The sequence below is a fragment of the Lynx rufus genome, unplaced genomic scaffold, assembly GCF_022079265.1.
Source record: "Lynx rufus isolate CCGP_SWC_20201006 ecotype Redwood Valley unplaced genomic scaffold, mLynRuf1.p SCAF_8, whole genome shotgun sequence".
Lineage (NCBI taxonomy): Eukaryota > Metazoa > Chordata > Mammalia > Carnivora > Felidae > Lynx > Lynx rufus.
In genome coordinates this window covers 103,771,279-103,783,655 of record NW_025814896.1, presented here as the reverse complement: position 1 = coordinate 103,783,655, position 12,377 = coordinate 103,771,279, and the positions used below count along the sequence as shown (strand labels likewise).

At 38.5% G+C, this 12,377-nt stretch overlaps 1 protein-coding gene and 1 pseudogene across 2 annotated transcripts in view; one reads left to right on the top strand and one right to left on the bottom strand.

Moving 5' to 3' along the window:
* Window positions 1–1,433: 1,433 nt before the first annotated feature.
* Window positions 1,434–12,377, bottom strand: part of ANAPC1 (anaphase promoting complex subunit 1) — a 95,560-nt gene continuing 84,616 nt past the window's right edge. For both annotated transcript variants that reach the window (XM_047068605.1, XM_047068606.1), the window contains 2 exons: window positions 7,807–7,941; window positions 1,434–1,806 (listed from right to left, as the gene is read on the bottom strand). In XM_047068605.1, the coding sequence (XP_046924561.1) occupies window positions 1,691–1,806; window positions 7,807–7,941 (251 nt within the window). In that variant the 3' untranslated portion in view covers window positions 1,434–1,690. The remainder of the gene's footprint in view (window positions 1,807–7,806; window positions 7,942–12,377) is intronic.
* On the top strand, window positions 9,783–10,197 carry LOC124503208 (protein S100-A10-like; annotated as a pseudogene).

The following is a 12,377-nucleotide window of genomic DNA, read 5'->3' as shown; positions in this document are numbered from 1 at the left end:
TAGTGTGCAAATAAATGCCTCTCAAGTAATTCTTCAATCAGAGAAAAGCATACAAATTATAAACAATTGAGAATAAAGGTGGCAACAGTCGCTCAGATACTGAGTTCTTTAAATGTTGATTCAAATGGAATTTCTATAATCTACCATTTTAATTTTTTTTGTCTTTTAATTATAAGAAAAACCAGCTAAGGCTGGCTCACTTGGTGGAGCATGTGACTCTTCATCTAGGGGTCTGTGAGTTCGTACCCCACATGGAGCATAGAGGTTGCTTAAAAAAATAAAATATTTAAGAAAAGAAAAAAGAAAAACTAGCTAAATGTGAAGGGGAAGCACATTCCACCCTCCTAGTCAGTCACATCTCATCTATATTGTACACGCAGGAGCAAGTCCTTGGGCAAGCGTTGCAGATGAAATATTGAGAGTCTATAGAGGGAATTAGTCTGCTTCTAGATACGTGCCTTGTAAATGCAGAAGCAAATGCCACATGGGTTTTTGCCAAAATCTCAATGAAAACATTTCTATTTACTTTAATCTTTACATTTAAAGCTGAAGAGCAAAATTCAGGATGTGGAAATGTGAAATCACTGAATGGATCTTGCCAGTGTGGTCCCAATGGCCATTCAGGAAGCAGAGGGCACATGTCAGAATCCGGACAGCAGGGAGTTTTCTTCTTCCTGTATTGGAAACCTGAAGCTGGAGGCAGCTTTATGTGAATATCTTTCATCATTGCTTAGTCCAGCAACTCTTGATACAGATGTACATTCTCCAAATGCTGGGTGGAAACGGACTTTTATTTCTAAATATAATTTCTGAAGGCCTCTCAATAGTGGGAATTTCATATTTTCTCTATTCAGAGCAGGCTTCGTGTTGGGCAGTTCTTCATTAGGGCAGAAATGTCCTCCTGTACAAGGTGACTGCTCATACTGTGAGGATGCCTGGCACTGTCACACCAAGTACAAACTAATTTTAGACAGGAAAACTGTGACATCTTAGGAGATGCTAAAAACCATGTCCTTGCTGCACAGAGTAAAACTTGATGACAGAGCTTCTTTTAAAACCTTGCATTTTTGAGCACAGTCACGGCACCTGAATTGCCACAGGTGAAAGACTTGAAAAACTAATAGCCACTCTAGGGGCGCCTGGGTGGCTCAGTCGGTTAAGCGTCCGACTTCAGCTCAGGTCATGATCTCACAGTCTGTGAGTTTGAGCCCCATGTCAGACTCTGTGCTGACAGCTCAGAGCCTGGAGCCTGCTTCAGATTCCTTGTCTCCCTCTCTCTCTGCCCCTCCCCTGCTCATGCTCGGTCTCTGTCTCAAAAATAAATACAAACATCAAAAAATTTTTTGAAAAAAAAAAAAACTAAAATAATAGCCACTCCAGCCCCCACTGCTCTTTTATTCTCTGAAACCCCAAACTAAAGTAAGCATCAAGAGTTAGGAAAACAAACCAAAAAACTTTATTTACAAAAGTAAACTTTAACTCACTTTTATATATCATATAATGTTAATGCCAACAGCAACAGAGCCTCTGGAACACTGAAAACACTTGGATATTAAAATACACTGAGGTTTGTGCAGCTCAATTCCCCCTAGTTATATTATAAAACTTATAAACATTTCATCAACTACGTTGTTTGGTCGTGTTTCTGTGCAGAAGTCACGTTTCAGGGTAGGTTTACCACCAGACGCAATCACATAACCATTGGCTGTGGATTTCCAAGAAGCAAAGGAGCCAATCTTAGCAAAGCTCGCACTGGCATTTTCAGATGTTGAAACTTGAAGAGGAGTTCAGCAAAGCTTGTGCTCCCTAAAGAAATGGAAACGGGGGGAAAGTCACATCTCTAAATAAATTCAGCTGTACACCCTTTTGAGGAAGCTTCAGACACAATCACATTTAAAGCTGACATTCTTCCCTTTGAAAATAATTCCCCAAAGACACTATTTAAGTTCTGAATTTCCCATATCAAAATATAATTTGATGTAAGTTTGAATTTATCCATCCTGTACTTCAGAAAGTGACCTGTAGCTACATCTGAAACTATTACTATTATTTAATTATATATCACTTAAATATAATTAATAAATGTGCTTATCTACTTTCAACTACCATAATCAATGTCTTCAATACGTACCTGAAAAAAGAACACAGGCTTAAAAGGAGTCACAGAGAAGTTTAATTTAATGCCTCAACCTCTAAGAAGCAATGGTTCTCAACCTTGGCCCCACAGAGATCCCAACGTCATTCAGAAGTGGAATACAGCCTAGACACCTGGAGGTTTGAAAGCTGCCCAGGTGATTCTGATGCACAGCCAAGGTTAAGAACCACTGTTCTAAAGGAATTAGGAAGTGTATTACCTAAAAATCCTATTAAGCATCCTGTTCCTTTCTGCCTCTACCCCACCAAATGCAACTGTCCAGTACTCTTCTCCTAGCCCCACAACATACATATATATGATCCCTATGCCTCTAGGCCACAGCAAGCATCCTAGCAGACATGCAGACAGCAGAGGGAACAGGATCACAAGATCTCATGAAGATGGACAGAGAAAAGTCTCACGATATGATCAAGAGGCATTCTGATTAAAGGCATGACTAACACAAGAAAGAGTTCCGCTACACAGGATATGAGAAAGTACTTCTCCTAAGTATTTCCTTTTATTGATTGGCCTCTGCAATCAGCTGAATTAAATGTGTTTAATAAACCTCAACAGTAATTAAGACAAATTTCCTATTTAATTGTTACTCTATGGTGTTCCCCAGACCTTGCTAAAACCCATGCACAGAGAATAAAAACATACAGGAAGATATGAAACAACCCCAAAATACTGATACACTATGGAATCGAACAGACCATTTACATTTAATGTGATACTGAAATGGTTAAGTTTAAACATATCATCTTGCTATTTGTTTTCTATCTGCTCCATCTGCTCTCTGTTCCCCATCGTCCTCTTCTGGATGGAGTATTTTCTATGTTTTTTTTTTATGATTCCATTATAGCTCCTTTGTTGCAGTAAGTTCTGACTCTGTTTTCTTACTTCAGTAATTGCTTTGTGACTTACAGCATACACCTTTAAATTATCAAAGATTACCTTCAAGTGAGATTATACCACTTCACCCATCAGTATATGGGTCTTCCAACAGTACGTCCATTTCTCCCTTCCCAGCCTTTGAGCTACTGTTGTCATATTTTTCATGCTTTATAAACCCCATAGTACATTGTTATTATTTTTATTCTGTTGTCTTTAAAAAAGTATTGTTAAAAGAAATAAATCTTGCCTATTTACCCAGGTAGTTACCATTTCCAAAGTTCTGCATTCCTTTGTGTAGACCCCTATTTCCATCTGATATTATTTTCCCTCAGACCAAAGGACTTACTAGACAACATGTCCAGTAGCGTGGGTCTGCTGGACTCTTTCAGCCTTTGTATGTCTGAAAAAGGCTTTATTTCATGGTCATTTTTTTTGAAAGATATTTTTGCTGGGTATAAAATTCTAATAAGACTTTTTTTTTTCCTGAGTCCTTTACTCCACTAAGTTATCACTTACACTGCTTCCTACAAGAAATACACAGTCACTCTTATTTTTATCTGTGTGTAACATGTCTTTTTCCTCTAGCTGTTGTTAAGGCTTTTTATCACCAGTCTTGGGCAATCTGGTTACAATGTGCTTTAGTGTAATTTTATTCATATTTCTCATGCTTGGGATTCACTGAATTTGGAAAATTTCCAGCCATTATTTCTTCAAATATTTTTTCTGTCACCCCACCCCCTCAATTTCCCCTTCTTCAGGGACTCCAATCACATGTAAATTAGATGTTTTAAGTTCCACAGCTTACTTCATATTTAATGCTCTGTTCCTTTGTTTTCCTTTTTTTTCTTCTTTTACTTTTGCATTTAATTTTGGACAGTTTCTAGTGCTATGTCTTCAGGCTTGTTAATTTATTATTATGGAATGTCTGATCTGCCCATTAAACCCATTCAATGTACTCTTCATCTCAAAAAGTTCAGTTACAGTCTTTTGTATCTTCTATGTCTCTCAAGGTTCTGAAATACAGAATAGACTTATAAGAACGGTTCTAATGTCCTTGTTTGCTAATTAGAACATCTGTGTCAATTCCAGGTCAGTTGTAATTGACTTTTCATCTGATTATAGGTTCTATTTTCCTGTTTCTTTGTGTATCAGATATCATGAATTTACCTTGTTGGGTACTGGATATTTTTGTATTTCTATATTCTTGAGCTTTGCTTTAGAATTACATTTCTTGAAAAACAGTTTGATCCTTTTGTGTCACGCTTTTAAGATTTGTTAGGTGGGACCAGAATACGATCAGGTCTATTTAGTCTAGGGCTTCCCATTACTAGAGCAAAACCCTTCTGAGAATCAATTGCCTCTTAAATTATGAAGTTGTGACAACAGGCACCGTTCCTGAACCTGTGTAAACAACTGGTAATCCATGTAGACAATTCTTCTTCCAGTCTCAATTTCTTCACATGCATGTGCTGACCAGTAAGTACTCTTCTAATAGTTGAGGGTGACCCTCTGCAGGTATCTGGCACTCTCTCTTTGGCATTCCATCTGGTAAACTCTAGCTCTTTGGGTCTTCCTGTACTCTTGGATCTGTCACCTCAAATCAAGAAGTCTTCTAGGCTCGGGGCACCTGGGTGGCTCAGTTGGTTAAGGGTGCAACTCTTGGTGTCAGCCCAGGTCATGATCTCATGATTTGTGAAATCAAACCGTGTTGGGACACTGCACTGACAGCATGAAGACTGCTTGCGATTCTCTCTCTCTCTCTCTCTCTCTCTCTGCCCCTCCCCTGCTTGCTTGCTCTCTCTCCCTCTCTCAAAATAAACATTAAAAAATTTTTTTTAAAAAGAAGGCTTCTAGGCTCCACCTGGGTTCTTGCTCTCTCCCCACAGTCTGAGACCTCTCAAGGCTATAAGCTGGGACAATCATAGGGCTTATTTCATTGTTTCTCATCTCATAGGGATCACTGTTCTTCATTGCCTCATGTACAATGTACCAAAAGCCATTGCTTCATATGCATTGTCCAGGTTTTTGGTTCTAGACAGGAGAGTAAATCAGATTCCTGTTATCTCATCCTGGCTGGGAATGAAAGTCTATGCTTTAAATTTTTTTCCTATTTTTAGTATTTTGACTATTCTGTGACCAGGTGTGGTCTTCTTCATATTTATCCTGCCACTGTAAGTTGATGTCCATTACCCATTTTTCAAAAACCTTTGCCTTAGTCTCTGCAAACACTGCATCTCTCTCATCTTCTCTTTCCATTTATTCTGGGGTCCCAACTACATGCATATTTGACTTTTTCACCATGTTCCACATGTCTCATACACTTTTCTGTATTTTCAATCCATTTTCTCTGTGTACTTTAATCTGCTTACTTTTTTAAAAATTTATTGACTTAATAAGAGAGACAGAGAAGGAACAGGGAGGGGCACAGAGAAAAGAAGAGAGAGAATCCCAAGCAGGCTCTGCACTGGCAACACAGAGCCTGATGCAGGACTTGAACCCACAAACCATGAGATCATGACCTGAGCCGAAACCTAGAGTCAGAGGCTTAACCGACTGAGCCACCCAGGTGCCCCTAATCTGTTTACTTTCTACACACCAGCCTTCCGGTTCACTTATCTGCTGTGTCTGATACACTACTTAATCAATCCACTGAATTCTTAATTTGTTATACTTTTCAGTTCCAGAATTTCCATTTAACTCTTTCTTATTGATTCCAGATTTCTGGTGAAGTTCTCTATCTTTTCATTTATTTTCTTGGAAATAATATCATAGTTAAATTTTAAGTCCAAGTCTAGTAACTACAATAATCTAGATCATATATAAGTCAGTTTCTCTTACCTTTTTTGTTATATCTTGTAATTTTTAATTCAACACTAGATACTGTGTATTAAAAATTTAAAGGTTCAAGACATATTTTGTTCTTCCTAAGATTAAGGTGATGCTTTCTTCCATAAGGCAGGTAGAATGCAAAGAGATCTCCATTCTGTTTGAGGCTAACATCAGGTCTTGTCTGTTTTAGTTTTCATCTTTATTCCTAGGGCTTGGCTCTGCTGCTGTTTCATCAGAATGGCTGGGATGCTTACAGAGCCACTTCACCTTGGCAGCCCAGGAGCTCTACCCTTTGTCTCCTTGGCACTACGCTGTTGCTGAAATCTCTGTTCACATTTTTAGCCTCCTGCCTTCTTCTAGATTTCTTAAAAGTCTTACCCTGTGCATGTGCAGGTTAAGATTTGGTTAAGTGTCTCAAGAGAAGAGTGTGTCCAGTTTTTGAATTATTGTTCCCATTGTTCCCTCCTACCTGGAATTTAGCTCCTCAAGTTCTAGGTTCTCATGCAATTGTTAACCCAACCTCTGTCCTCTGCCCAGCAGCACCACTGCCTTTTCCTGGGACTCTACTTCTTGTACCATGAAGTGGCAAATGCCTTTCAGAGAAAGCCAGAGTAAATATGGGGTTTCCTCATTATGCTTCCCTTCTCTCGTGTACTGCGGACCCTCAATCAATTCTGGCCAGAATGGCTGCTACTAGTTCTTTTAAGTAGCTATTTTAGGGGTGCCTGGGTGGCTCAGTCGGTTAAGGATCAGGCCACAATCTCACAGTTCATGAGTTTGAGCCCTGCATCAGGCTCCATGCTGACAGCTCAGAGTCTGGAGCCTGCTTCAGATTCTGTGTCTCCTCTCTCTCTGCCCCTCTGCTGCTCACACTTTGTCTCTCTCTCTCAAAAATGAATAAACTTCAAAAAAAAAATGTTTTTAATAAACAGCTATTTTATATAGTCTGTCAAAGTTTTATATTTGTTTTTGTGGGAAAATAAATCCAATATAAGCAATTCTCTCATGGCTTTAACTAGAAGTCTCCAGATAGTACATTTTTATCTGAGGTTTTCAAAACAGCAATAAGCTAGTTCTGTTATTAAATTTTAAATGATTAAATGGAGCACTCTTTGCTCTTCTTAAAAACAATTTTTGGGGTGCCTGGGTGGCTCAGTAGGTTAAGTGGCTAACTTCAGCTCAGGTCATGATCTCACAGTTGGTGAGTTCAGACCCCCCATCGGGCCCTGTGCTGACAGCTCAGAGCCCGAAGCCTACTTTGGATTCTGTGTCTCCCTCTCCCTCTCTGCCCCTCCCTTCCTTACACTCTGTCTCTCCCTTTCTCTCTCTCTTTCAAAAATAATAAACAAAACATTAAAAAAATGTTAACAATTTTGAATCCTCAATTAATAAGCATAAATTTAAAAGTGATATAAAGGTGCTTAGAATTAATTATATTTTATGATTCAGATTACTGGGCAAACTGTATCTGAATACATATTCTGAAAAATACAGTGAGATGCCAATATTTTAAAACTGTATTATAAAAACGTTCAAATTCATACAAAACCAGGTACCCGGTCATTTTAAAGCTTTATAATATTAGAAATTAAGATTATGTGATTAAAAAGAAACATCCAAACTAAAAACCCAAAATATAAAGAAAAAGAAAAATAACTTTAATAAAAATTAAGAGAGAAAAATAATATATCCTTTTGATTTATTAGTATATAATGGTGTTTGGGGCTCTTTGAAGAAGAATCCATCCTTCTCTAAATAGAAATAAAAGTTTATGCATGTGTAAAGTTCAGATGGTCTTTTTAGAAAAAGTTCTCAACACCTAAACATGAATGAAGACCAAAGCCTAACTAGAGAAAATAACTCACTAGAAATGCCTCCTACCAAGAAACTTAAAAACTAAGTGAGTCAGTAATACAGGTACTGAGGGGATTTAGGTCTGCAATTACCTTCTAGTCCTACAGACGGCAGGTGCCATGGCGCTGGTACCGAGTGGTAGACGAGGAAACAGGCCAGCATGCTCAGCTGAGATTCCTCAAAGGGCTGCCCACTGAGGTAGGCGTGCACACACACATCACCCCCAGCTGTGAGAGAAACACAAATGGAACTGAAGCAACTGATGACAGAACTGAGAGGCATGAGGAGTGCCTTCCTTCTATTATTTTGTCATCCAGAACTCATTAAGCACTTACCATACACTATGCTGGGCATTAAGGCTACGGTGGTAAAGCAGATAGAGTGCATGCCAGCACAGAGTCTGGAGGGTTGTAAGGGACAGTGACGTTTACACAATGATACAAACAAATGTGTAATGAGAAATTGGGATGAGCGCTATAAAGATGTAGTGGTCACTGAAGTTGTCTCTTCAAACATCCATTTTACAACCTTTCCCTCCAGGATACAACATTTGAGGGGACTGACTTCAGCTCCAGAACCGGATCCTGATTAGTACTGGTCAGACTTTGTCAAACTCTAAGATGCATCAGAATCACGTGGAGGGCTGTTTAAAACACAGATAAGTGGGCCTCATCCCCAAAGTTTCTTGGATGGGGTCAGAAAAACCACATTTCTACGAAGTTGTCAGGACATGCTGCTGCTGCTGCTCCAGAGACCACGCTTTGAGAACCAGTGGCCTAGGCCAATCAAGGCAATCCTACTCTCAACACGGTGATTGGCTCAGGGACCAACAGACCTAGGCTTTCCAGCAAGACACATTCTTTTCCACAGTGACTGATTGAGGAATGTGCACGAGTTCCAATTCAAGCTGGAGACATGAGGAGATGCTTGACAACATTCTGCTAGAGGCTTTTGGGAAAGTAATTTCCTCATTGTTACGGCAAAGCTCCTAGAAGAAGGCTATTCTTCTTCTGTGCAAAATGCTGATGACCTTGAGGCAAGGAGCAGCCATTTTATTACTCTAAGAAAAAGCACTCTGAGGATAAAGCCAAGGCACAGAGTGTAAATAATGGAACCTCAGAGAAATGGGGCTTAAGCACTAGCATTAGATGACCCTTAGCCCACCTTACCTGTGGACTTCCAATAATGTAAGCTTATGTGTGTCCTTATTGTTTAAGCCAGGTTGAGTTAGGCCCTCTGTTACTTGTAGACAAAGACATTTTGATATATAAAGAAAAGTCGAGGAGGAAGGGAGAGGGGAAGGGAGGAAGGAATAGGGTATAGGAGGGAGGGAGGGAGGGAGGGAGGAAGGGAGAGAGAAAAAGAGAGAGAGAGAGAGAGAGAGAGAAAGATGGCAGGAAAGCTGCCTGAAGTAGTGTGATCTTAAAAGGCCTATGAGAAAGGGGCACTTATATTGAGGCTATAAGAATAAATATAAATTGAGTAGGCACAGAATAAAAGAAAAAGCAGCATATTTAACAGACCTATGCAAGATGGGAGAAAAGAAATTACAACTGCCACCAAAAAAAAAAAATCATAAGAGACTACTATGAACAATGACATGCCAACAAATTAGACAACCTAGAAGAAATGGATAAAGGGTAAAGTCATAGAAACATAGGTCTTCTAAGACTGAAACAGGAAGAAACAGAAAATCGGAATAGACTTATTACTAGGAAGAAGTATGAACAGGTAATCTAAAACCCCCCAACAAGCAAAAGTCCAGGACCAGATGGCTTCCCTGGTGAATTCTACCAAACATTCAAACAAAATTCAACACATATCGTTCTCAAACTCTTCCAAAAAACTGGAGAAGGGAATGCTTCCAAACTCATTTTACAAGGCCAGAATTAAGCTAACACCAAAACCAGACAAGGACACCACAAAAAAAAAGAAATTTACAGACCAATTATTCCTAATGAATATAGATGCAAAAATCCTCAACAAAATATTAGCCAACTGAAGTCAACAATATATTAAAAGGGTTCCCACCACACCTATGGCCAAGGTTTCAACAGACCTCACCAAAATGCCATCTCAAATGGAACATGCCATGGAAACCATGATGTTCAGGTTTCACAGGTTTGCTGGGGACAAAGGCAAAGGAGGACCTGAAAGTACTCATGGAAAAGGAGTTCTCTGGATTTTTAGAAAATCGGAAAGACCCTATGGCCATAGACAAAATAATGAAGGATGTGGACCAGTGTTGAGATGGCAAAGTAGGCTTCCAGGGCTTCTTTTCACTGACTGCTGGGCTCACCATTGCATGCAATGAATATTTTGTGGTATACATGAAGCAGAAGTGAAAGAAGCAGGCCACACTGAGCAGCCTGATGAGAGTTCTCCTAAAGGATCTCTTAAGGAATCTGTCCCACAGCTTCCCCCTGTATACAGGATTCCATGACCAGATCAGGACCCTCGGAAACTATACAAATAAAATCTAACCCCCATTTGACAAGCAGAGAAAGAAGTCAGTGAAAGCCAGATAAGCTTTTGATTTTTATATTTTTTGCATCCTTTTACCCTCAATAAACAAATTCCTTTTTTAGTTCCTCAAAAACACCACCACCACCAAAAACAAAATACAATACTTTTAGAAGGATCATATATACCACAATCAAGTGGGATTTATTCCAGGAATGCAAGGATGGTCCAACATCTACAAATTAGAGTGATATACCACATTGACAAAATAAAGGATAAAAATCACGTGATCTCAATACAAAAAAAAGCATTTAACAAAATTCAGCATCCATTTATGATAAAAACACTAAACAAAGTGGATATAAAAGAAATGTACCCTCAACATAATAAAGGCCACATATGACAAAACCATAGTTAACATCATACTCAACACAGAGAAAGTAACAGTTTTTCATTTAAAACAAGGAACAAGGCAAGGATGCCCACTCTTGCCTCTTGTATTCAACACAGTAGTGGAAGTCCTAGCCATAGCAATTAGGCAAGAAGAAGAAATAAAAGGCATCCAAACTGGAGAGGAAGATTTCAAACTATACTACAAAACTATACTAATCAAATAGTTGGTATTAAATACATAAAAGCACATAGATCAACAGAACAGAGAGCCCAAAAATAAACACACACATGTAAGGTTAATTAATTTACAACAAGGAGTCAAGCATATACAATGAGGAAAGGACAGTCTCTTCAATAAATGGTGAGGGGGAAAATGGATAGCCACATGCAAAAGAATAAAAATGTACCATCTTACACTATAAACAAAAACTAACTCAAAATGGATTAAAGACCTGAATGTGAGGCCTGAAACTATAAAACTCCTAGAAGAAAACATGGTTAGTAAGATCCTTGACATCAGTCTTTGGTGTTGAATTTTTGGAAATGACTCCAAAAACAAAGGCAACAAAAGCAAAAATAAACAAGTGGGACTACCTCAAACTAAAAAACTTCTGCACAGCCAAGGCAACCATCAACAAAATGAAAAGGCAACTTACTAAATGGGAAAAAAGTATCTGCAAATCATATATCCAATAAGGGGCTAATACCCAAAAGACACGAAAAAACTCAAAAAACTTAACAGCAAAAAAGAAAGAAAAAAAAGAAAAAAAATCCAATTAATATGCAGGGGACATAAATAGACATTTTTTCCCAAGAACAATACAGATGGCTAACACACTCATGAAAGATGTTCAACCTCACTGTCAGAGATATGCAAATCAAAACCACAATGAGGTATTACCCCCCCACCTGTTGGAATATCACCTGTTGGAATAGCTATTATCAAAAAGGCAGGAAATAATAAGTGTTGGAGAGAACGTGGAAAAAAAGGAAACTCTCTTGTACTGTTGGTGGGAATGCAAATTGGCACAGCCACTATGGAAAACAGTATGGAGGTTCCTCAAAACATTAAAAATAGACCTATCACGTGATCCAGCAATCCCACTGCTGGGTATTTATCCAGAGAAAACAAGAACACTAAATCAAAAAGATATTCAGTTTGTTGCAGCATTATTTACCATAGCCAAGATATGGAAACAACCTAAGAGTCCATCAACAGATGAATGGGTACAGATGTGGTACATATACACAATAGAATACTACTCCACCATTCAAAAAAATGAAATCTTGCCATTTGCAACAACATGGATGGACTATGATGGTATTACACTAAGTGAAATAAGTCGGTCAAAGAAGGACAAATGCATATGATTTCATGTATATGTGGAACCTAAAAAACAAAACAAAACTCATATATAAAGAGAACAGAGTGGTGGTTATCACAGGGGAAGGGGGTTGGGAGGTGGGTAAAAAGGATGAAGGGGGTCAACTAGTATGGTGATGGATGATAACTAGACTTACTATGGTGGTCACTTTGCTGTATATACATATATCAGATTATTATGCTGTACACCTGAAATTAATATAATGCATTCTATTGAAACCAATACAAAATTGGAATCAATTTTACCTCAATTTATAAAGTGATGGTTCTCCACTAAAAAATAAATGCACATTTTTGGCAATCATAGTGGCAAGTCAAATTTGGTAGAGAACAGTGTTGTAAACCACCAAATGCCCTAAAAGAGCAATAAGAAAAAAGCGATTCAGGGCACTATTATAGAAAGTGCTCTAGTCACTGCCAAAG